This window comes from Anabas testudineus, chromosome 4, assembly GCF_900324465.2.
Source record: "Anabas testudineus chromosome 4, fAnaTes1.2, whole genome shotgun sequence".
In the NCBI taxonomy this organism is placed as follows: domain Eukaryota; kingdom Metazoa; phylum Chordata; class Actinopteri; order Anabantiformes; family Anabantidae; genus Anabas; species Anabas testudineus.
The window spans coordinates 17,947,856-17,974,566 of record NC_046613.1 but is presented as its reverse complement, the minus strand read 5'-3'; the positions used below and the strand labels follow the sequence as shown (position 1 = coordinate 17,974,566).

The 26,711-nt window shown below is 38.9% G+C and overlaps 2 protein-coding genes across 4 annotated transcripts in view; both read left to right on the top strand.

Annotated features, from left to right (window-relative positions):
* Window positions 1–26,711, top strand: part of rabgap1l (RAB GTPase activating protein 1-like) — an 85,253-nt gene that overhangs the window by 17,405 nt on the left and 41,137 nt on the right. For all 3 annotated transcript variants that reach the window (XM_026345172.1, XM_026345170.1, XM_026345171.1), the window contains exons 12-13: window positions 770–863; window positions 2,305–2,455. In XM_026345172.1, coding sequence (XP_026200957.1) covers window positions 770–863; window positions 2,305–2,455 — 245 coding nt within the window. The remainder of the gene's footprint in view (window positions 1–769; window positions 864–2,304; window positions 2,456–26,711) is intronic.
* Window positions 12,021–18,901, top strand: gpr52 (G protein-coupled receptor 52). The gene has a single exon (XM_026345186.1). It carries the CDS (start codon window positions 14,148–14,150, stop codon window positions 15,264–15,266), a length of 1,119 nt encoding a protein of 372 aa, XP_026200971.1. The 5' UTR covers window positions 12,021–14,147; the 3' UTR covers window positions 15,267–18,901.

Sequence of the window (26,711 nt, the reverse complement as noted above, 5' to 3'; positions counted from 1 at the left end):
GTGTGAGCGCATCTCTGAAAGCAGTCTGTTGTTCATGTTTACACATTTGCTGCGTGAATCAATATTACTTTAAATGGCTATTAAATTTGTATTTCTATACCAGAATTAATATAGAAAATGAATTTTAAAAAATATTTTTGTATAAGTAAGTATTATGGACTAAATGAGGTTAGTGTGTGTGTTTGTGTGTCTCCCTCTCATCTATCTAGTTTTATTTCTGTCTTCGTTTTTTATTTTTTTCAACATGTAAAACATTTAAATGTACACACCCACACAGCAACATTAACTATACATGCTATTGGTATACATGTTAGAAATACAGTGTGTGTTTCTTTCAGTGGGTGGTCTCTATGTGGGGATCAGTTCATCTCTTCAGCAGCAGAGCAGGCCAGACAGTCAATTAGTGCTTCTGCATCTAAACACAAGTGGTTCGCTGTGCTGATTGCCTCTTGTCTGCCTCACGAACCACCAGACAGGAGAACAGCAGTAATGGAAGGTGTAGGCACTGCACAGGCACTCCTGTTTCTATTTTGAGTGTGTGTCATCAATATTAACAAATTTAAAAATGTGCAGCATAGTTTGGAGTTTTTTTTTAAATTAATTTCTATTTAGTTTGAAGTATATATGTGCTGTATAAATTCTATTTAAACACACAGAAAGCATTACAGTCTGAGGACTGTATTAGTACATGGACAAAAGTTACAGATAGCAAGAATGAACTAGATGCCTTTAATGTGGATATCTTGATATATTTGTGTTTGTCCTGCAGATAGTGACAGTGAAATCTCCAGTGGCACAGGAGATGTTTCCAAAGACTGTCCTGAGAAAATCCTGGAGTCCTGGGGTGGAATCCTCAATAGATGGTAAGGCTTCAAAAGGGGATACACAGACTAACAAAAACATTAGGCACAGTAAGAAAGAGTCTGATACAGGTTAGACGAGATTTTGTATGACTGACAAACTGGTGGTAAAAAGAAAGGACAAATGGCGATAAATAACAATAGATGCAAACTAGCGTGATGTTTAAGATGTGACTCACACATGGAGAATGAGCAGATATTAATAGTCAGAAAAAATAAACACTCATGCTGCTGACGTTCAAATCTTGGAACTCGATTTAATATTTGTAGTTTGTAACTAATATGCCAGACAAAACATTTAGAATGATTTAAAGGGTGAAAAATTGATAATACAGTTGAAATCTCAAAGTTTCAATTCAGTATTGGAAAAAACAAGTGCATGGTATTTATCTAAAAGTATAGCAAATTACTGGATATTGTACATAAACATAAACAACACCCAGCATATACTGTATAGGTGAATCACAGTGGCATCAACGTCTAATAGAATAAAGCAAAGAAAAATGTCTTTAAACTGGTGTAAATATGAGAGTCATACATAAATAAAAATGTTTGACATTAATGTGAACTATATATTCTGTCTTGTGCAGAAACAGTCTAATGTGACACATTAATGCTGAAAAGTGAATGACTGCATTTTTCTAATGTTCTTGTGAATTTACAAAAATAACAAGTATTGTAATTATACAGCTTTAGGTACAGACACTAGTAATAAATTGAAGAAGGGATGTGCCTGACTTTTCATTTGATTTTATAGCCTGTTTTCTTGTTGCATCAGCACAATGAAGTGAAGTAGTTTACATGAAATTTCTTTCTCTCAATAAGTACATTATTATAAGATTTCAAGCATCATTAAAAAGGGCTGACAGTGTGTTTTCAAAAGCAGGATATTTTCTCATATAGGAGAACACCAACAACATGTCAGTACGGTGCTTTATACCCTACAACTTTGTACTCATAATGTAATTTTACTATATTTGAGCAAGATGGTGCACCTTGAGCAGTTGTTAAGTAGTAATTTGTGGTTATAATGAGCAGCTCCCACATACGTGTGTACCAGTAGTACTGTAATAAGCAAATAAGTGTTCAGTACGCTCTCACTAGATAGCCACAATTGTAATAAAAAGCTTATTTGTATTGTAGTTACTCAGGTAAGTTTAATATGATTACATTGCGAGAGGCATAAAGTCTATACTCATTATTCTTTGTGCTGTGAGTGCCTTAATGTCCTTTCCACTCAAGTGACATAATAAAAACATCATATTGCTGCACTTTAAATGAATATTTGGAGTGACTGAATTGGATTGAGTGAGATTATAAAATAATGTGTGTGTCTCTCTCTGTGTGTGTGTGTGTGTGTGTGTGTGTGTGTGTGTGTGTGTGTGTGTGTGTGTGTGTGTGTGTGGTGTGTGTGTGTGTGTGTGTGTGTGTGTGTGTGTGTCAGGCATGGGAACCTGTCCACTCGTCCAAAGGGTTTGCCCTCGTTGGTTCGCAGTGGCATTCCTGAGCCACTCAGAGCTGAAGTCTGGCAGCTGCTGGCTGGTTGCCACGACAACCACGACTTGCTTGAGCATTACCGTATCCTCATCACCAAGGTAAACGCACATGCACACAGGCACAACTGCTTATAATAAATTGCATTTACATATTTTTTATGTTTTAAGTATTTGGAATACAGACCACTTGGACATTCCTGGATTTACATTAGTCTTGTTTGTGTTTTGGTGAAAAATGCTAAATGGTGTGTAAATGGTTGTGATATTATATCACTATGATGGATTTCATTTGGGAAATACCTAATCTTGTCGTACCATATGTCTTAGAGTACCAGTGTCTCCCTTATAGCTGTTGTTATTACAGCTGTTTCTCTGAACTGTTTGTCATGTTGAGAACACTCTCATTTAGCTGTAACATTTCAATGCATGTTTTAATGTCCCAAGACCACTACAGCTCATGTTGGCATTTTGAACTCCCAGAGAGTTTGCATGAATCCAAAGTGAATATTTGGACCTAATTTTCTTTAGTGTGTTTCCACAGTATGTGAACCTTTTCGAATCTCATGGTTTTCTGCATTAATTTCTCATAAAGCATGATCTAAACCCTGGTACACCAACACTTCCTGAAAAAGTGTACTTGAATCTGCTGTTGACTGATGTTACTTTTACATCGTTTCTGTTCATTTGTTCTGGGCCAACTGGTCCAGTTTATGTTAACACTGGCTTTTTGGAAATTAACTAGGAGCTGTAAGCATTGACTCTTGTTTGGATTTAACTTCTTGGTCAGCCTCAGCAAGCATCTTATTACTTTACTTCCTGTGAAGTGTTTCAAATGTTTATTCTCTGTTAATAAATAACTAACTGAAAACAATATTGGTCAAACACGCTCTTCAACCTCAGTAACCCAACAATAAAGTAAGAAGGTGGTCGTAGTCAAGGTAAAAGCTTCAGTGCACAAAAAGCATATTAAATTGGAACTGTCTCAGATGAGGGCGGAGTAGGAAAAGACAGAGTGAATTGGTATCTTCTAGCTTCTGATTGGTTGAACACATCGAATCTAGGTAATCAGCAGTGTGTAGGTCAAGTATAATTAGAAAACAAGCAGGGCAAGTTTTGGGAACCTGTGCTGTACGGTAAAACAAAAATTTGGAGATTTACTCAGGCAGAGGTGAATCTTATGTGACGCATCCTTGGATTTTCACTACAAGATTTTTGTGTAGAGAAACAAAGCTACACTGGATCAGGCGGCAGCAGCAGTAGGAGGGGTTGATGTAAAGACTCAAACAGGAAGAGATGGTGCTTTTATGGTTACTACAATAGACTTCCTCTATACTGCACAAAGACAAATGAAACTGCTTGCCTCGATCAATAAGTAGAGAGAGGGGGGTTAGATGGAAATTAGAAAAATTTAGAGATGGAAGAATGTGGACCATAAATATGAGGTTGTAGTCACTGAGGGGAGAATTGGAGAAAATGAATGTTTGTCAAGAGAACTGGCAGATTTCTCTTTTCTGTGTCAAATATTTTTAGTTGTCTTTCACCTGTAAATTTCTCTCTCTTGTCTTTCTGTTTCTCTCAACATCTATATCTGTTAAATTGGGACAATTTTTCTTTTGCTCTTTATGTCCCTTTTCCCATGTTATCTTTCTTTTCCCTCTCACAGCGCCTTTTTTTTTTTTCTAACTCGCGTCATTGCTTACACTCCCTCTTACTTTCTTTCTTTCTTTCATATCAGCCATGTTGTCTTTCTCATCACATATGACCAAGCTTCAGCTCATTTATTCTCATCCCACAGGCTGGGCCATGCTCACATCCTCTGTCTTGCTGGAGTAGTGATGGTATTGATAGGCGGGTGGCCTGGCTATTAATAGCTGCACCAAATGAATGGAACTGAGGGCAGATGGAGGAGGGAGGGAAAGAGAGGCAAATGACAGCAATGGCGAGGACGATGTGGAGCTTATTAATGTCTGTTGTCTGGGCTCAGTGACAATGTTAATGCTGATTGAATTCTAAGTAATTGGACTGTCACCTTTATGGAAGGGATATCAGTGTCGTAAATCAGTGCTGTCTATCACCTGGGCTTCTGGAGAGGCGTTATTTAAGTGAACAGGAGTTTCTACTCCTAAACGTACAGTACATTACCCGGACACATCTGTATTTATTGTACTTAGTGAATTCATTTTAATTGTGACTGAGCTGTGGAAGTACAAAAAACAAAACACAGTACCCAACAGTCATTGACAGTCTAATGACATATGATCTACAACATACAAAAGAAGCAGAAAAATGTATGATTTGTTATGTCTATGTGCATTGAACCAGCAACATCTTGTAGCCCCTAAACATAAGCAGCAATAACTGAAATTCTGTTCATAGTTTATGAGGCACAGTACTTAATTTGATTCCCAATCAACTGAGACTGACAAGTTAAAAAGTATTCAGTGTTTAACTGGGTGGATTGTTACTATAGAGCTATTGTTACTTTAGAAGGGTTTTCCCCAATGTGAGAACCACTGGGTTAGACTAACTTACTGAGCATTTAGCAACATGTGACCTGTGGCTGGTTAGCCTAGTATCATAGATCTCAACAGTCATGTTCAGTGTTGTGTGCTCTCATTTAAAGTCATCACATACAGACTCCCAAATGCACACTCCGTCACACACACCATAGCCCTGGGGCTTCGGACACATTCACAAATAACTCCTTTCTCGACTGCTGCATCACTGTGTTTGAGGTCGGGGTTGGGGGGGGTCGCTAGTGACATTTGAACAACCTTTACCGTATCCCTAGAGCTGAACAAGCCCAAGGTGTGTTGCCACGCTTGAACCCACAGCTTAAAAAAGCTCAGCCAGCTATTTCCAGGCCCACCTTTCCAAAGACCAATCTCACTCACAGCACAGTCAGCCTCTCTTAACAGAGGTCAGGATCTCTCCACAGGTGCAGCGACTGTAATCAGAAGCTGGAACAGCGGTTTCACCATAGCAGGCCGTTAGGACTCATATACTGTATGAAACTGAAGGTCATCCAAGGAGATTGTTTGTTTTTCTTTTCACACCTTGTATAATGTCTTGACTTCAGGGTTAAAATATTTGTGGGTATGCTGCAGGTGCAATGGCTCGAAACTTGTTCTGTGAGACCCTAGTTTTTAAAGCTAAACAATAATATTTTATCTACTTATTGTCCACTTCTATCTTGAGCTTCCCACATAAGACTTAAACAAATCCAGATCTTTACAATGCATGTAATGAAATCTGTGGGCAAAATAAATAAGGGTTCTCCAGTGTGTCACATTTCGATGTTGAGTCATATTCAGGCCTGGCGCCAGCTTAGCGATGACATTTAACATCAGTCTACAATCAAAGGTAGCATCAGCCATGCAACCAGTCTGGAATAATACTACACCCACGCCTGATAACCCACATACAGAAACATGGAGTACAATGTACATAAGATAGGCTGCCATGGTAACTGTAAGGGTCTGTGCACTTCCTTCTGCTTGAAATAGTCTCCATGACAATTCTGCCTCTCCTTTTGCCTTTTGTCTTTTAACATTTCCCCTTAGTTCATTAGGTAAAGGATATTTGGACAATTGGAACCTCCGTGGGTGGTTATATACTCATATAACACCCACATTTCAAGCACTTGTTTCTCAGTCTTCTGCCAACTGCTGCAGTTACTGTGGAACACTATATGTGCACATACAGGTATAGATTAAACTTGCAGGGCTGTTTTTAACATTAGATGGGAATCACTGAAAATTGTACAATTGTAATTGTATAACCCAGTTGAGGAAATGGTTGATTGTTTTAATGTTTGTTTGTTCAGCACAAAACTTGTGGATCATACAAACTCTTCACTGGTTCTGGAAATTCACTGGTCTGATTAAAGCTAAAACCACCTTGCATTTCTTACGTGTTCATCCCTATCTGATAATACAGCATGCATGTATGCATAAATGCACATTATGCACATACATAAATATAACCCTAGAGTATGTCCTAGCCAGTTGCTTGAGGTCTTCCATCATTCATGGATGGAAAAATTACCTTGAGGCGCTAAAGACTTGTCAATCATAGCCTCTCCCACAAAGATGCAAATACACTCACACACACAGTCCTCACCATTCATTCGTTTCTCTTACACCACTTGCATTTGCCATTTTTACCAAATAGAATGATAACAATAATAGATACTTTATTAATCCTCTTGGGGAAATTTGTTGTGGACAGGCAGCTGCATTTTAGGCGCCAAAGGTTCATACTGCCTTTTGTCCTCAGTGTCAGAAAAAATCAATAACTAGAAAACATAAAAATCTCAACAGAGATTTCCAATAAGGGTGCTTGGTAAGTCTGTAGTTCTGCTTCCATATAGTAGTGAGTACAGTAAGTGTGTGTGTATTTGCATAGCCTCCTAGCCATACTGACAATGATATGACAGCTCGGATTAAGGAGATTCAGCCTACAGAACCTTCTCTGGTCACAACACTTCTGTGTCTCAGTCCTCATATTGACTGTAGTTACTCAGCTAGTGTAGGGCTCTGCCTTTCCTTTTCCTCACTGTACAATCAATATGACATTTGTCTAGAGTATAAAGTAATATAGTTTATTTGCAGTTTAGCAAAAAAAAAAAAAAAAAAGCTCAGCACTAATTTTGTTTGAAAAGGGGAAAAGGAACATTTACTACAATCAACTGCACAGTATATCCTGCATATCCTTAAATATAGTGACACAAATGCATGACAAGTCACTAACAGGTGACACATTTAATGTTTGTGGCATCTATTAATCAAATATATATTTGTCTTACTGTCTTTGACAAAAACACTGTTTTTTACAGTATTTGGTTTTTACAAATAAATATTGGATTATTCTGGGTCAAAGTGTAAGGACAATAGGAGCCATACAATAGTGAATATAAATACAGTGGCAAGAAAAACTTTGTGAACCTTTTGAAATTTCATGGTTTTCTGCATTAATTTGTTATAAAATGTGCTCTGATTTTCATCTAAGTCACAACAGTAGAAAAACACAGTCTGCTTAAAATAATAGTACACAAACATTATATGTTTAAATTTTTTTATTGAACATAACATGTAAACATTCACAGTGCAGGGTGGAAGCATAATGACTTCTGCAAGAGCTAATTTGAGCCAGTAGTGAGCCAACCTTGAGCACAATCAGTGTGATGATATTGGATGTGTTGCTGAAAGCTGTCCGGCCCTTTCAAAACACACACCAGTTTTGGGTTTACTGGTTTCAAGAAGCACTGCCTAATGTGAACCATGACTCGCAGAAAAGAGCTCTCAGAAGACCTACGATCAAGAATTGTTGACTTGCATGAAGCTGGAAAGGGTTACATAGGTATCTCCAAAGGCCTCGATGTTCATGTGTCCACGGTAAGACAGACCGTCTACAAATGTAGAAAGTTCAGCAGTGTTGCTACTCTCCCTAGGCATGGCCATCCTGTAAAGATGACTGCAAGACCACAGTGCAGAATGCTGAATGATGTAAAGAAGCATCCATCCTAGACTGTCAGCTAAAGACTTACAGAAATCTCTGGCACATTCTAACATTTTTGTTGACAAATCTACAGTAAGGAAAACATTAAACAAGAATGGAGTACATGGGAGGACACCACGGAGGAAGCCATTGCTGTCCAAAAAAAATATTGCAGCACGTTTGTAGTTCGCAAAAGAGCACCTGGATGTTCCACAGCACTACTGGCAAAATATTTTGTGGACAGATGAAACCAAAATTGAGTTGTTTGGAAAAAACACATAACACTATGTGTGGAGAAAAAAAGGCACAGCACACCGACATCAAAACCTCATCCCCACTGTAAAACATGGCGGAGGCAGCATCATGGTTTGGGACTGCTTTGCTGCCTCAGGGCCTGGACGGATTGTTGTCATTGATGGAAAAATGAATTCCAGAGTTTATCAAGACATTTTGCAGTAAAACGTAAGACCATCTGTCCGCCAACTAAAGCTCCACAGAGGATGGGTGATGCAGCAGGACAATGACCCAAATCATACAAGTAATTCAACAAAAGAATGGCTTCAACAGAATTAAATACACCTTCTGGAGTGGCCCAGTCAGAGTCCTGACCTCAACCCGATTGAAATGCTGTGGAATGACCTAAAGAGAGCCCTTCACACCAGACATCCCAAGAATATTGCTACACAAACAGTTTTGTGAAGAGGAGTGGTCCAGAATTACTCCAGATCATTGAGCAGGTCTGATCTGCAACTACAGGAAACGTTTGGTTGAGGTTATTGCTGCCAAAGATGGGTCAACCAGTTATTAAGTTCACATACTTTTTCCACCCTGCACTCTGAATGTTTACACACATGTTTGTGTAATATTATTTTAAGCAGACTGTGTTTTTCTATTGTTGTGAGTTAGATGGAGATCAGAGCACATTTTATGGCAAATTAATGCAGAAAACCATGAAATTCCAAAAGGTTCAAAAAAGTTTTTCTTGCCACTGTATCACACCCTGACTGGACAGGTCTTTACTACGTCATGTTATAGAATTAAATAAAGATGACTGATGGTGATAAAGATAGCTGGTCTTTAACCTTTAAATATTATTTGTCATTCAGCTATAGCAATCAGCAATACTCTAATGCTGACATAATGATTTTCAAAAGCTGTAATCACAACTTGCTTTTTAAATGTATTTTTTTTAAGACAAATTTATAGCTGCCTCCCTCAAATAACTATGGAGTACTGTACTCAATAAAGTGCAGACAGCTTTCTTATGTTTTCCAAGCCTGCTGCTAGTCAGTGCTCAAAGTTTCACATGAACTCCAAGATTAAATTTTTGGCACATTGTGTCAGTGTATCACTTCTCTATCCCCAGTTCAGTCTTTATGACTAGGAATATAGACTATGCTAAAGGCACTGACTACTAATGTCCAAGACCAAGCTTGCCCCACTGTTAGATTCATCTAAATATTGGCTTTTGCCCTCTCTGCTGTTATTGTTGGTGTACTGTTTGCATCCAGGCAGTGAATCAGGGCTAATATGCTCCATTAACCACCTATCCAGTAGGTGCTGAAATTGTTGCATGTTTTTTGTTTTTTTACTCTTTAGGCAAATTACATAAAGTTGAATAAAGATGTACTAACTGTAAAAACAAGAGTGGACATAAACTAGAGGACACAGAGATACTGTAGGTATAGAACCCCATGTTTGTGACACAATTTAACATCTTTGCAATAAAATTGCCACTAAGGCACAAATGACCATAGTGGTAGTAATAATATCTGCGAACCAAGACCAGTCCTGGATCAAGGTCATCGCTGTTATTTCAGATGATTACTGTGCTGGCTGTCCCTCGGTCAACATGCAAGACCACGATTAACTGTGCTTCAATATTAGCATGTAATAAAATTTCAGAAGACATCAGATCAGCGTTGTGGGCCTGTTTAAACAGCATCTGAAATCTTATTTGTACAAACAAGCTTTCTACTGATGTTTTTGTGTACATCTTTGTGTGTGAAGTTTGAAATTTGTTTCAGAGTTATTGATTGATTTTATTGATTTAGTACTATATAGCGCTTACTTTAGAAAGGTACAGCATATACTGTAAAAACTATACTCCAGGTGGAATGTCCTTGAGTGAAATGGTGCACCTCCTCCCTCCCTACTCCCTGTACTGTAGGTTGGTCTGGATACGTTTATCATCTAAACACCTATAATATAGATATAAACTTCCTGCTTATGCCAACACATTGTTGTTCCTGCTGGAATCAGCAGGAACCTAGGGATAGAGGTGGGTGGGATGCTGGGAAGCAGAAAGGTGAATCAGCCTCCACCTTTGTTTCCAAGTGGCCCTGCTGGCTTTGTTTTGGAGCAGAATGAATTATTAACTGTGGCCTTCTGGCCGTGTTTTTTTTTATCAGTGTCCACCTCCAAAGGTAAAGAGCACTGCGCTGAGAGATCTCCATTGACTGCCTCCTTCCATAGTGGCAGCAGAACAGTATACGCAAACTTTTTTTAAGTCATCATGTTGCGTCTTTTTATTTATAATTTTTTTTCTCTTTCTGATTTCTCTATTTTTACATTGTGCTGCTGCTGTGGATGAGAAAGTATGTGAGACCCCATGGTAATCAAAGAGCTGTCCTCAAGCATTAGAAGTGATATTAATAATTGTCACAAAAATAATTTGATTCTGTTTTTCAATTTGGTGAAACTGAGTCGGCAGAAACTGAATAATATCAGGAATGGTTTTGCAAAAAAAGTACATTTATTTAGTATTGTGATACAACAATTATTCTTCTAAGTTGCATGGGCAGATTAATTACTGGAAAAAAAATTTTTTGAACCTCCAAAAAAACTGCCTAAAGTTTGAATGTCCTGTGTTGTGAATATAAATAAAATTAATCGGGTGGCAGTATTCCCTGTGTTTGCACTATTTAAAATGAACAGGCCTGTGTATGGGATTCTCCATAGCTCAAATGCTCTCGCATAAACAAGTACTGTGTCTAAGAATTTTATTGGCTGCATGCCAACTTTTCCTGTAAAATACTATTACATCATATTACATTTTCCTCAAGGGCACTCTGTGAGGTGTAGGTTCATCCAGTGTCTGTGAATGACTCTTATTTTGAAGGGCTCATTCTGGAATCACACCTCTTTTTGCTCTTATGGTTTTATTAAAGGCCAAATAATAGATTTTACCGGTGTCAAATTAGACATGTATATACAGGGAAATAGTGGGAAGTCTGTTGTTGTTGCTTAGTGGACGGTAAACCGGTCAGGTATCAGAGAGGATCTGTATATAATATCCATTAAGGATTGCTCAGTATAATTTTTCTTGTGTGAGTGCTCCCTCGTTGACATATTATTGGTTGTTCAGCAACCAAACTGGCTTCTGGTTATGCTTAAGAACACAAAACTCCACCACGATTGTGATTGTTTTAGTTCTTAACATGTTTTCTCCTTCCTAACATGTACTTTTTTCCACATAATTACACCTGGAAGAGGACAGGTGCAGAGTTTTTTTCCGTAGTAGTAACTTTTCCATCCATCTTGCAGCCAACCACTTCTAATTGGCTTTAATACAGTATGTTCTAATTGTTAAAAAGGAAAACTATAATGATAGCTAATTTGAACTGAATCATCTCTTTTGCAACATTCTCCCTACCCAGAAATTTTGCTTGACTGTTTCTATCTTCCCTTTTGTTTGGCCAATGTAATTTAATCCTCTTTATCATCTTTCACCAGAGGTTGCTCTCAACTGACCAAAATGGCAACTGTAACTAAGGGGCTGGCGTAAATGTGCTAAGCCTTTGGTTAAATAAAAAATAAATAACATATTCAGAAGAACCTGGAAACCTAGAATTAGTTGTTTCTTAGGCTGAAGGCCACTGGTACTGGTATTTTTCACCAATGTACATACAGAAATACTACATCATGTACAGAAGTGGATACTAAGAAATGAGTGGCCCCAAAAGAAAACTGCCCCAAAATATACATTTGGTTATTTTTTCTGTGCTATTTTATCACAGTTTACTTTCAGTGCTTTTGTTTTTATATATGTAGAAGTAGATATTTTTAAATGTACTTTAACTAGATATATTTATGGAGAGTTGATAATGAGAGGAAGCGGTGGGAATTAAACAAAGGGGGGAAAAAAGTGGTAAGAGAAGGGAGGGGTCAGTGGGACTTTAGTTAATGGAAAATAGACCGTGAGAGATAAGTGATATGTAAATAGGAAATGTTTCCAAATTTACCTCTGGGAGAAAGTCCGTGCGAGAGGCAGAATGTGGCAGGGAGCCTCAGGTGGAGCTGGGAGGAGAAGAGGCAGGGCAATGAGCGAGAAGCTGAAGGAGAGAGAGCAAGAAAGAAGGAGGGTTTGTGTGTGTGTGTGTGTAGAGAGAGAGAGAGAGACAGAGTGAGTGCAGGCTAGAGAAACTGTGTGGAGAGGGAGGGAGAGAAGTGTAAGCCAGTCACAGCATCTCTCCTTCTCACTGCACCAGGGCTGAGGGACTATACGTCCCTTTGCTTCCCTTGCTGCAGATTTCCATCAGCGCATTCACCCTTTTTTTTTTCCCTGCTTTTTATTTGCTGCTATAGACAGATGCATTGCAATCATCTCTGTTTTTTTCCAAATCTGAGGATTCATTTATTAAAATATGGCTTGTCATGTTTAACAGAATTTCAAGGGGGACGTTTGCAGAGGACAGTGCTTAAACTGGGGCTACGACTGGGACTTGGTCTTTTCTTTATGCTGCTAGAGCGGATTCCCCTTTTGTTGTGCTGCGAGTGTTTTCTTCACAGCGACAGACATACAGAGAGAGGAGTTAAAGGCGAGGCTATAGGACCACATACCTCTACAACCAAACGGAGCACTTAAAAAGGAATAAGGCAAGTTAGAAAACCTATGGTGACATACGGAACTTGAGGAGAAGATGCCAGGCCTCTCCTTGCCAGTGCTTTTAAAATGTCACAGTAAAAATCCAAGTAACAAGTTTATGGGATAAATAAGCGGATTGTGGATTTCCCCTCCCCACACACCCCTCTCTGCAAGTGTCTGCCACAGGATTGCTGAGGAGCCGAAGTGAGTGGAGCGCTGAGTTATTCAGCTGGCCTCTCATTGCTCCTGGAGAGTCCTTTCATCTGCCTGCACAGGAGTCTGATATTCAGCATTTTCATCGGCTACTGGACTTTTACATTTATTTGTTGTTCACTTCTTGCAGTCCAGAACACTGAGAGGCAAGTTTGAACATTTTGGATTTAAACTTTAAATCACTTTGAAGAACACGTTCAGACATTCTACCATGCTTGTTTTTTTTTTTTTTTATAATTTTGTCTGGGGATGCTTTGTAAACACCCCCCCCCCAGCGCCATGTGTGCTGAGAGAGCTATGACATTATCTCTTGCGGAGATCCCCATGTTGTTCTAGCCTGTGTCTGTGTTTTGATTCAGACAATAGCTGGGTATACATGGGTTCCAGACACAGACCAGAGGACCACCAAAATAAGGGAAGCCTGCCGTAACATTGTAAACACACTTGTACCTATGGGACAGTGATACTTTGGATTGTATTGAACGGTTGATACAGAGATGGATTTAACAATACGCTGAAAGAGACTACTAAGAGGCTGCTTTTCCTGAGCAGTTATTTTTTAATTAATTTTTTGAAAGGTTACTGCAGTCAATTTCATCTGATCACTATTTGATGTCTTTTAAGGATCTGTCAAGAGAGGACAGCATTGTACTTTTCTTCATGCTTTTACCTCTTCGTATGGTTTCCTCCCTCACATCTGCTGTGCTCTCTGCCCTTGTGAAGCAAGCTCATGCCCTCAGCCTCCCGGTGGCAATCCTCATTAGAATCACAAGATCAGGCCGCAGATGAGCAGGCAAAGCAGCAGGGGAATTTGCCTTTGGGATACATACTGCGCACAACACTAACGCTACCTTGCATTAGACATAGTTAGAACTTTTTTCCTCTCTACTCTTGACTGTTACCCACCTACTACGTTCGCTAACCATGAGTGATGGGAAAGGGAGAGCTGAACGGGTTGTTCTACCCTCCCAGAGGCTGTATTGATTTTCCTGCAGTCAGTGTTCATTTGATTGAGACCCAGCCATGTGAGATTAAGGTGAAAGAGAGAGTGTGTGTGTGTGTTTGTGCGCTAGAGAGAGTATTGAACAGCTCAACTGAGGAAGGCTGCAGATGTCTGGCGAAGAGCGGGAGGGGGCAAGCAGTTCTCCAGTTTCAGGCCAACTTATGGGTGGCTCTCCACAAACCTGACCCACCTGGACAGCACCCAGAACAATGAACCAGTCTGAATTTACTACGGACCCTCTTCTCACTGCCAACAGCAGCCATGGAGTCCTCTTTCCTAGCAGGGCCTCCAACCACTCCTGTCCTTTGGGCTGGGGGATGAATGAAGGTCTGGAGGCTTGCATCCTGGAAACTGCCGTCATTGTACTTTTGACAGTGCTCATTATTGCAGGAAACTTAACTGTGATCTTTGTGTTCCATTGTGCCCCTCTGCTACATCACTATACCACCAGTTACTTCATCCAGACCATGGCATATGCTGATCTGCTGGTGGGCCTTAGTTGCTTGGTGCCCACCCTGTCTCTACTCCACTACCCAGCAGGTGTCCAGGAGCCCATAACATGCCAGGTTTTCAGCTATGTCATCTCTGTTCTGAAGAGTGTTTCAATGGCCTGCTTGGCCTGTATCAGTGTGGACCGCTACCTGGCCATAACTAAACCTCTATCTTACAACCAGCTGGTGACACCATGCCGTCTACGGGGATGCATCACCCTCATCTGGATCTACTCTAGCCTGGTTTTCTTGCCCTCATTCTTTGGGTGGGGTAAGCCAGGATATCATGGGGACATTTTTGAGTGGTGCGCTCACTCTTGGCCCACCTCTGCTCTCTTTACAGGCTTTGTGGTGTGTTTGCTCTATGCACCTGCTGCACTTGTGGTGTGTTTTACATATTACCATATCTTTCGCATTTGCCAGCAGCACAACAGGGAGATCAGTGAACGGCGGGCACGTTTCCCCAGCCAGGAGATGGAAGCAGGTGAGGGGGGTGGCAATGGGCATCATGGAGGACATGGACCAGATCGACGCTATGCGATGGTGCTCTTCCGCATCACCAGTGTTTTCTATATGCTTTGGCTGCCCTACATAATTTACTTCCTGCTAGAGAGCTCCCATGTGCTTGATAGCCCTGCCCTCTCCTTCATCACCACCTGGCTAGCCATTAGTAACAGTTTTTGCAACTGTGTTATCTACAGTCTGTCTAATAGTGTGTTCCGCCTGGGCATGCGTAGACTCTCGCAGACAATATGCTCCTTCAGCCACTGTGCGGCAGATGACAGGGACTTTGGAGAGCCTAAACCACGAAAGAGGGCAAACTCATGCTCCATCTGATGACTTTACAGGATAAGGAAACACCTGGAATGTATGAATTTGGAACATAACTTTAACAACCCAAACAACTGCTTAATTTTGATGTAAACTGGCACGGCTTAATGAAACAGAAAACATTTTATGTTCTTAGTGCTTGTCAGCTAACACCAGTGACATGGCCTTGGTCACAGTAACCTGTAGTTTATTGCATTACATGATTTTCAAGGAGAAGAGAGCAGTTAGAGCAGTGTATAAACAGAAAGATTTAAGAAGAGATGGTCACTTAGTTATGACTTTGTAATGGCTGTGGATCACACAGAAAGTGTTTTCCCCTTGGCTTTCTTAGGTGTATCATCCATCAGCCAGCTCACACCTTGTGAGGATAAGAAACTGTAAATTCTAAAAAAGATTTTCTCAGACATAAAATCTGGGAAAACTATTTCATTCATGCATATTAAATAAAGTAATTTTGACATGGATTGACTTATGACTATCATACAGCAAGATAGCCTACACTTACTTTTTTAAAGTAAATAATTGATATTTGACTATTAAACGCCCAGAGTGACAATTAAGACAGCCATTATCATTTTGATAGTTAAGGTATTTTGTGTCAACTTGGTAAAACAGGTGAACAGGAGAGAGATGCAAAAAAATCTTAACATACTTGTCAGGTTCTTTATTTTTCTTAATAAAGTGAATAATCAATCACCAGTCTGATGTTTAAAATTAGAATAAAGCTGTTTAGACTTTCTGCTAAACGTGGTACATAATGTAATATTACAACAGTAGATAATCCAGTTTTGCACTCTGTGGATAGTTATGCAAAACATACTTCTACATCACAACATCACTACAAGAGCTGTAAAACTATCTGGACAAGTAAGAGAAGTGGGAATTAATAAGGTTTTCACATATCATGGCTACAAATCCCTAATGTTGACATGCAGATTTGAATATAATTTAGGACATTGCTTCTGCGGTTGTGTAACTCGTATCAAATTTTCCACAGATGACACACTGTCTGCCGTTTACCAGATTAAGTATGGTCTGGTAATGTTTGGTCACATTATTTACAAGGTTCAGTCTAAAGATATGTGGGACTTCATTTTGACACTGAGTCCTCTACATTGAAAATTATGATCTAGGTAGACAACAACCCAGCAGTGTTTTTCCCAGCGTGCCAAGGAAGGGCACTAGAACTGGGAAAGTTAAATGCTATTTTTTAGACATTCGTTTCACATAATTAGTCATGAAAAACTATCTTCCCTAATATTTTAACAGAATTCTACAAATAAGCTGCTTTAAGGATTTAAGGATTTTTTTTGCCCACTCACAGACTTGCCTGTGTCACTGATAGGGAGGGGAAGTAGTGCTGTTGTAGACCTGAAGATGTAACTTGGTTTTGGGTGATTAGCATCAGTGACACAGTTATCTTTGTTAAGGATGAGTGGATAGTGACTCAGGTTAATGTGATCTGATCTGTCTGGAGCCTACTGTGAGGTTAAAATGTAACACGTCTGAAATTACATTCTCAGTTGATAAAGATTTAAGGCTAGGTAGGCTGGTAGCTTATCTTGTGTTGGCTTGTCAAGCTATTGCCTGGACAATGCTCATCTGTTAAATAATTTGATAAACGGTAAAGGTTATTGCTCTGAACAGCTAACAGACATCTTAGTGTTCTGCAAATTAGTATTGTGTGTGTGCACTTCTCACAAGGTCAAACCTAACTGGGGAATTTGTAAATTTGGGAAGGTGAGATTACTCTGAAATTTCCTTTTTATGACATGACCATAAAGCATAAATGTGCTGGCAGTGGTAATATATAGGTGTTTGAAATAGAATGTAAGCATCTAGTTGGAGATGGGTAATTAACTTAATTGTGAAAAAAAAAAGCCTATTCCTGTTGCCTCCCAGCTTGGTAAAATCTGAAGACTGTTTCCCTATATGGGGCTTTTAAAAGACAAGGTGCAGGTGACGTGTGCTGTTAGAGCACCTACAGTATAGACTGCCGTTGTTTTGACTCCCACCCTTCTATCAGCATAGTAATATAGTAATACCAGTCAGTTTACCTTGTACAGTCCCTTTATCATTGGATCAGTGTTAAAGCATAATTCATTTTATCAGAAAAGAGCCACATAATATATCCAATGATCTATGCTGATTTCTCTCTTTGCTCATGTAGTGATGTTGGTCATCTGTGGTTTAGGCCTCGCATGTATTATATATTTGTCCATGCTAGAAACCAAGTGACACCGCAAAACCCTTGATATTGTGACTGTTGCTCCATTCTATGCTGCTCAACAGTATCCGATTTAAGTCATTCCTCATTTAAAGCTGCATTAAGTGATTTTTTTATTAAACTTTAGTGACAGAAAGGCTCCAAACTTGCAAGCAATTTGATTACACATCCAGCAGAAACGGCGCTACAGTACGTGAGCATTCTAGCAGTCTTTGTGGTCAATAGATGAATGTACTTTATTTTAAGCCAAGGTTTGCTAAACCTGCAAAACCAACAGTAAAATATGTATCTTTTAGGTTATCTACTGTATATGCTGTACTGTCTTCACCAGCCACCTGTTTACTTTGGCCCTCAGAAGTTTTGAGGTAATAACCACATTGAGGTAAAAGCAACACCGTAAAGCTGCAGAATGTGGTGATGATTCTCAGCATTATCACCCTTTAACATAATGAGTTTTATGATTCATTGTTAATAAAAATATATTGCTTTATGCAGCTTTAATACATTACAGATTGTTCTGTAAATGTGCCTAAATATGTATTTTGTAGGAAAAAACGTGTGGGGGGGGGGGAGATGACGAAATAATTATGGTCACATGGACGTGATGCACTTTACATTTTCCAGCTACATGAACACAGACATGCACACATCTGAATTTATACCGTCACTGGATTTAGTTTTTCAGGACTTTGTAATGAGTTCAGAGATTTCTGTGTGAATTAATAATGGTGATTCATTTATCATAGTTGATCTGCCTTCTGCCCTAAAGTGGGTACATGTTTTCTTATCATATATGTAAGATAAGACGAGACAGCAGGTTTGTCTAAGTCTCGTGAATTCTTGTGAATCCTTCTATAGCCATATGACCTGGCAAATACGGTATGGGGAATAATGGTAGAAAAAAATAGCATAGCAGTGTCAAAAACTAGACTTCTTTTTTTATTTTGATACTGTAGCTTGTGTTTTTGGTGCTCCTTTGGAGCATAGTGCAGTGGGGTAGTAGATGAAATTTATAGAATCTGAATTAGCGCTATATTATCTTCAAAGTGTGGTGACAACAACAACATAGGTTACTGTATGAGAAAGCAAAACTTATGTAACAGCCTAAAATAAGGCTCAGTGGTTACAATATCATGTCAAATATTCAATTAAAGTGGAGTTTGCAGTATTTGGGCAGATGTTGCACAACTATTAAATCCTTTGGTGGTCTTTTTTTGTAGCATAGAGCCACTGACTGAATATTTAAACAATAAATTGTTTATACTCTATGTGTCTGTATTACACTGACCAGACTGAAGTGGTAGAAAATCAACTGTTATCGTGTTCAAAAGTCATCTTACTTACAAGTGCATTGTTAGGGGCTTTTAAATTACACGATAATAATGTATGTATTTATTTATTAAGTTATGTTTAAACCTTTACATATTATACTGTATATGAGTATATTGTATGTAAAGTGTGTCTGTTTTTAACCTGCTGTAAAGCCAAAAAAAAAAAAAAACAAACAAAAAAAAAAAAAAACAAATTCTGACAAAGGTATGGCACATCAATTTGTGTTAAATCAACTAGGCTGCTAATGTTTTGAGTAGGAGTCAGATTGTGTTAACTTACACAGTATTTATTTTTTTATTTTGAAATTTTGTCAGAGGCTATGGTTTTGCTGTTGCTGCCAACCTAATAAAGGTGAAAATACATGTAGTAGACATTCACGTCTGTGTAGTTGCTTTTGTGGAACACCAACAATCACCATTTAGCCATCTTTCATTCATAACCAGTAAAGCACTCTAAAATCACCATCATGGAGTTATTTGCCTGTGACTGTGTAGCTGCCATTTTGAATTCCTGCTGTAGGCTTGTTCCAATGTAGATTAGATTAGTATCTGAGTCAGCAAATATTGTTAAGGTGTTGTAAGATGTTTGGATATTGAGCATGATGCTAAGATTTGAGCAAGAAACATTTCTGTGTGCATAAACAATGTAAATCGGCCATTCTATAAATGGTGAATTCTATGCAACAAATATAAAAAAACAAGCAATGAAAGTATTACATTTTTAGCCTTTGGTGTCTACATTTTTCTCTTAGCCAAGAAATGGCTGATGCCATTGGCTTATACAGTAGGTAACAACTTTGTGGCAGGGTCACTTTTCTTTTACAGCCAGTGGGAGTTGATACACACCATCATGTCTCCTTACAGTATAAACCGTAGTCTCATTATAGAACCTGAGCCCTTGTTCTCGTTCTTAAATTGGCCTTTGAAATTCATACACTCAACCTTTGCACTGCATGTAGCTTTGAAACAGCCATTACCCACAATGACTTTAAACCTAGTAGTTTTGTGGAGAGAGCAACAAGAAGAAATGAGGGTAGTAGATGAAGACTGAAAGAAAAAAGTTTTTCTTGCTCATTTCTAAAATGATCTATTTCAGTATAAATGAAAATAATTGTGTTTAGAATCCAGTGTATTTTTATACTTGTGTTAGTGACTTGATACAACTATAAATTTGTAGTTATGGAAGGAGTTATGGAGACAACCATTCTGAAATTGATATTTACAGCACTCTTCTGACTGAAAATCCATATTTGTTCCTCCCACCAAAAATCCCTGGGTTCAAATACAAATCTTCTGCCTAATTCAGAGCAGCTTCCCAGCATAGGGCTCTTCAATATTCATGACCAACACTATATCAGGAATTCCCTTTTATTTCCACAAATGGCAACACTCATCTCATTTCCCCTTCCCCTTGCCATCCTGCCACTCTACCCCTCTTTCCAGTGTGATTGAGAAAAGACCACCTGACGCTCTTTTGAGGTGGGGAAGTCATAATTGACGGAGAAGCCAATTCCTGCTTCTGTGTGCTAATGATGAAGCCTTGCAGTGCCCACCGAAAGCCTTTGATGGCATAAAGAGGACAGAGTCATACAGCAACACAACCTCATACATCTTACATGGCCTCAGTCAGCCTTTGAAATCGTGTGCTGCAACTTGATAGCCGACAGGTGTTCATCAAGTTGCAGCAGATTCTGTGTCTTTTCACTAAGTAAACATTTATTTGTCAATTTACAAGAGTGGTAATACTCAATCCAGTGGCTCTCTGAGATCAAACTGCTGTCAGCTAAATGTCAGCAGATCCCACAGTGATTATAATTACTCTTTGTGGATAGGCTGTGGGCCACGAATGTCTGTACCATATTTTTTGGTATTGCTGTTGAGATGTATCAAAAACATCAGCAAGACTATTTCTCTAGGAATCACAAATGTCTCTACTGCATTTGATGGTAATCAATTCAATATCTGATGCGTTATTTCAACATGGATCATCGACCTTAATCCTGTCATAGTAGCCTAGAGCAATAAACAGATCACTTACCTGCCCACTCATTGTGCCCTCGATATAAGTGTTAGAAAATGCCCTAAAATGTGGAATCACAGAAGAGTCTCAGAGTCAACCACTTCCATTTTATTATTGGATGTAGTGATTGCTATGGGTAGGAAGGCTTTCTGTGCATCAGTGGCCACTTCACTGAGACCTTTCTCTTCCATATCTTCTAATTGCTTTGACTCTCCCAAATGTGCACATTGGAGTCACAAGTCACAAGTAACACACAGCATTCCACTCTGTTTGAAAAAGTCTGATTCTGCAGTTTTTTGATTATTGTCCTTTTAGTCTCTATTGCATCATTCTTCTCTGTTTTTGTCTTGCTTTTTAATGCTGACTCCACAACTGAAACCACTTTGTGAAATCCCACCTCGCCTTTGAGCACCATAGCCATCTCTATGGCTAGAGGCAACTATGAAAACCAATTTAGGTCAGTGTTGTTATTTGTCTGCTGTGCCTGTGGTGGGACCAGATTTTATGTGATGCTGATTGAGCCTGCAATATTTTTATCTGCCTAGTCAGGAATTTTCTATGGCAATAGTGACCCTCATGTCTAACTGCACTGGGAGCCCACTGTTTTTTGCATGTGAAAGTGTAGCTGTCAGAAAAACATAGTTATTGAGTACATCTATAAATAAAATAGTAAATTGTTTGTTTTGCTGTAGCTTTATTCACAGTCAGGACTGTTATAATGCTAATGTCAATGTTGATTAAACAATTATCTCATAGGTTTTTTTTTTTTTTATTATACACTTCAGTCATGGGAGGCTGAGAAGCTGAAAAGTCTTCTATATTTATAAACTAAAACAGTAGCCATGAAATTTTAGACAAGAATCTGACAGAAAAGACGTTTCAGATGACAGCACTCACATCAGAAGGCGAACTCAATGCGAACAACTGTAATGATCATTAAATCTGCGATAAACTGCTCGAAGTGATCTACAGCACCTCTCTCATCCACCGTTCCAAATCTCTGCATGCCTCATGGTTCGAAGCATTGAATACAATATTTAACACCAGGAAATCTACAAGAATGTCATTTTAGTCCAAATGTTTTTTTAATGCAAATTAATATATACCTTAAAAGAAGAACAAATGAAATCACTTGGTGTATAATTATTTGCATTTTGTTAAAATAATGACAAATGAAACTGGTCAGTGTTGGTTTTTAGACTTTTATGCATGAAACCGAATCTTTACATTTCTGGTCTTTTGCTGTCTTTCTCAGACTGTGATGGATTCTCCTTTCTTCTCCTCCATGGTCAACACTGTCTGACAGCTGAGCTCTACACAGCTGACACTTTGAACTGCAGACATTCTTTTTCCTGTTCAAGAAGGATTTTATTGTGACAGAATAGAGCTTATTAAAGTATTGACTTAGGAACGGCTTCAATCCACTTTTCTATCTGCAGTGCTACAGGAACATCTATCTATCTATCTATCTATCTATCTATACACACACACACACATATATATATATATATATATATATATATATATATATATATATATATATATATATATATTTTTTTTTTCTTTTTTCTGTGCTATTCATCTGTTCTAATTTGATTTGGAATAATTTGCACCAATATATTCTTGCTGTAGCTATTCATACAGAGAGGACAAAGAGAAGCACCTTGACGGACAGTGGAAGACAAATCTGTTTTTTACTGTTAATCTCCCTGCAGACCTCAGGTAGTGAAGCTTTGCCAGCTTCTCTAATTCTCTCTCAGGGCACTTTAGCTGAATTAAATCCCATAAAACAGTCAAATTACCCCCTTGGCTCCATAGCATATTTTCTCCCTTCTCCTGTCTCCTCTCTCTTGCTCTTTCTGTCTTTCCCTGGACGTGAGACCGTGTTTTCTTTAGTGGCACACCAGGCCCGGCTGTGTAGGCAGTTATTTAGTGGTGATCTTCCCGCAGTTTGCCTCGGGCTGTTGATGATGTGACTAGTTCTTCCTTGGTGGCATTTAGCCTTGGTACTCTGTCAGAGCAGGAGCAGTAAAGTGAATGAATGAAGTGTAACAATATCAAAATGTAGCTGTGTGTAGAGCTCACTAGGCTGTGTGATCATTGTCATTTGATTCTGTCTCGTTATGATTTAAATTAATCCCTGCACAGACAGTAAAAATGTTAATTAATTTCGTTAATTCCATTCATGTAGCCATGATAATAAAGAGTTTTTGTTGTACTTTGATGAGGCAGTGATTGCCTGCCTGGATACCAGATCAAGGACCAATCCTGATGATACTTATCATCTTATGTATTGGCAGCTGGGACCACTGTGTCTTCAATATAAAAAGGCAAAGTTGATGACACGAACAGGGTGAAGAAACTCCTGAGAGGAATTTAGTAGTGAGTACTATAGATGTCAAAAGATAATAGTCTTAGCTTTTACCACAAAATTACGTAGGGTGTGTATATGAAATTGTGTGTTTTCTGTTGTTGTTGTTTTTACCTTTCTCAGTGGTGTATTTGCATTTTATTCATATTTTAGTATAAAACACATCAGTAATTACAACAGTAATTCTCAAGGTTATCTATATTAAATATATAATATGAATACGTACTCATGCCCTATCTACACAGAAGACATGTCAGTTGTTTTAGACGTGTGTGATGGAACGCGTATTTGTCCAATATAGTTCAGCTGTAAACATAGACCATGTAACAGCTCACGTTTTGTCTGTTGTGTACACTTGTATTGTAGCTGACACCCAAACTGTGTTTTTACACTTTAAGTCTATTTTTGTAATGCATGTAACCAAGTGCATTAGGTTCTGTGTGGTGCCAAAAACTCTGGCCTCAATGCATCTTGTGAAAGCATTGACGGTGGACAGAAGCCGATGTTATTAATGTTCTCCTTTCACTACACAGTCTGTGTAGACACAGTGTGTTGTACTTACTTTGACTTAATGCTTCAGATGTGTGTGCACAGTCTGCATTTGGTGTGTTTGTGCTGTAAATCCACAACAGAGTGATGTATTTACCAGTTTACATTTCCTGAAATTACAATGGAGCTGGTAGCTGTTTATTGTTAAATCTGAAACTACTCCACTGTTGCTTTTTTCAAAAACTTGTGAGGCGAAACTGTGCAATTATAAATGGATAAGAAATTTATTTAAGATGAATATGATAAGTCAAGCCAAATATCCAGTGCCACGTCCTTGGTTACAGCTGAGTGTCTCCATTGTCTCTGGTTCTTCCCAGCTGAACATCAGAACTTAAGAGGTGCTGTGTCGCTATGGAAACCCTGAGTCAGAAGAAGCAACAAGGTTTCAGAGAGAGTTTATTTGAAGTTTATAAATAGGTCGCAATTAAAATGGATGTTAACATTGGCTCCAAAATAGCAACGTCTTCATTATTTATTCATGTGTGCTTTTATTTTGGAGAAGGAAATTTGAGAAGGAAATGTACTGAATGTACACTGAACTGTATGTGTTGGTCACTCAGTGTATGTCATGCCTGTGTGTGAGTAGTGTACACACTGTTTCTGTGACATAGTAACAAATAAGTGGAAAGACAATCTAGAGATGCAGACACAACAGTTCCCAGTCTTATTCACATCCCCACACAGGTCTCTGTGGTTTATGTCATGAACCATTTCACTGAGTATCTGACCCACCACTCCACCTCTATCATCCCCTAGGGTCTTGTGTCCCAACATAACAGAGGCTCAACTCAGATCCTCCAGTAAAACCACAACGCACAGAAAATGTCAGATACCTGAGGGGTTGCACTTTATTCACTGACCTCTCGCACTAATGCTCTGTGTGTGTGTGTGTGTGTGTGTGTGTGCGCACTTGTGTGAGAGGAGGACATCTCTTTCTGCTAAAGCACCAACTTGTTCCCTACCAAATGTAGAGTGGAACAGCACTGCATGTTTTTGTGCATTGTTTCAACAGTTTTTGTGTATAATCCACCTCATGTTTTTTTGTTTTTATTTTGCAAAGGCACCGACAGTGTGCTGCACACTGGGTACAGTATTCTACTAATAAATATCCTCAACCCCAAAAGATAGAAGGTTCGCTCACCCACATCAACATAAAATTGTGTTTTATTTTGTTCAGGATGGCACTTAAGTCCTTTCACATTTTCACCAGTGATGAGTGATAATTAATTTAATACAGGTGTGCAAATTTGTAACCTAACATGAGGGGTGTGTTCACATTGGCTTCTCTGAAAATCTCACTAGGCTCCTTATGAGATTCAATCCTGTAACTGCCAAAAAGGAAAACCTCATTCCGAACATTTCATTCCTTATATTTCAAGAGCGAGAACCAGATGTAAAAACGATTGTTTGTTAAGAAGAGTGGCATTTTTCTTTGTTATATCTCTTTGGTCTATTGGTTTTCAATAACTTAGTTAAGTGCTATATTATTTCCCAGCGATAGACTTAACATTTAATTTAAAAAGAGAAGTAAAGAAAGGCTCACTAATCCTAGTAATTCTGTTACCCTTCTGCTCTCCGTGTTAAGTGTTTTCTCCAGCCTGCTTGCTTGTCATCAATTTCACTGTTAGCAAAATTAGACATTCCACTTTCTTGCCTGCTGCCTGAACACTGTGGCAGCACTCCCAACACTGCTTATTGAAATGCAGAAGCAGTCTGACCATTAAAATGCCACGGCAGCGATACAGAGACAGATGAATTTGCAATTTGCCAGGCGGGCCAGCTGTTGCCCCTCCCTACCCTCAACCCTCCAGGGAAGCCTCCAGAAACTTTCTCACCAGCAACCAAGGACAAAGGCCTCAGGGGTAGCTGGTTTTTAATTACTGGGCTCCTGTCCTCTGAAGATCACACCAATAAATTATCTCACTGTGTCCCACTCAAATAAAGAGGGATGTGCAGTGTTTGGGGGAGCCAGGTGTATCAGCAGAGAAGGTTGTGTCATTATTACACCCTGGCTGTCTGACAGTGTATACTATGAAGTTACAACACAGTGTGTGTATTTTGCCTGACTTGTAGAATTAGCCCCTTTCTTTGAAATGTAAAGCAGATAACAACCAAAATATTTTAGCTTTTGTATATGATCTCCCATAATCTGCCTCGCGTTTTAATAGTGCCTAATTGAGCCAATCCCCTTAAAAAGATGATATAGATATATTCAAGCCCAGCAGGTTAACATTATTTTTTCATCAAGCCAGGAGGTGCCTCAGTGGAAATTAATGGCAGACCTTTAAATTGCCTAGAAAGCATTTTACATGTACCCTCAAAGACAAAGCTGAGCTGTGCTGAACACATATTTTTCTGTATGGCACCAATCTTCTTGATCTTCATCACAACACAGGGAAACTAAACAGGGTAACCAGGCTTCACTAAAACGTAGCAGCTGTGCTATAGCTGGTGGTACCGCCACACAAATGCTCACAGAACAGGGAATGGTTGGGTTTGTGCTTCTAGTGTGGTTTCCTGCTTTTAGGTTGTTTTGTAATAATAACATCTGAGGAAGTTGACATTAGGTGGCATTACTTCTTTTCTCATATATTATGGCAGATTACAGGAACAAAGTTACAGTAACATGATAGAATATACACACAACCAAGACTCAACATGCAAAAACCTTAATCAATCCAAGGGCGATATTGCTTTCAGGGTGCAGCTGGGAGATTACTGTACTACTTTATACTTTATTCTGAAGTTTTTACAGTCTGTGTTTCTGTCTTATTTGTCATATTACTTTTTCCTCCCTCATTTTCTGGGTTTTGGGGTTTATAAACCCAGTCTGTCACTTTCACTATTGGCCTTCTATTGAAGGAGCTGTCATCTATTTAAAAGACGAATTCACTAGCTAATATTCTCAAGGTCAGCTGCCACTCTTCTCTTCATTCTCCTTGGGTCACCTTTC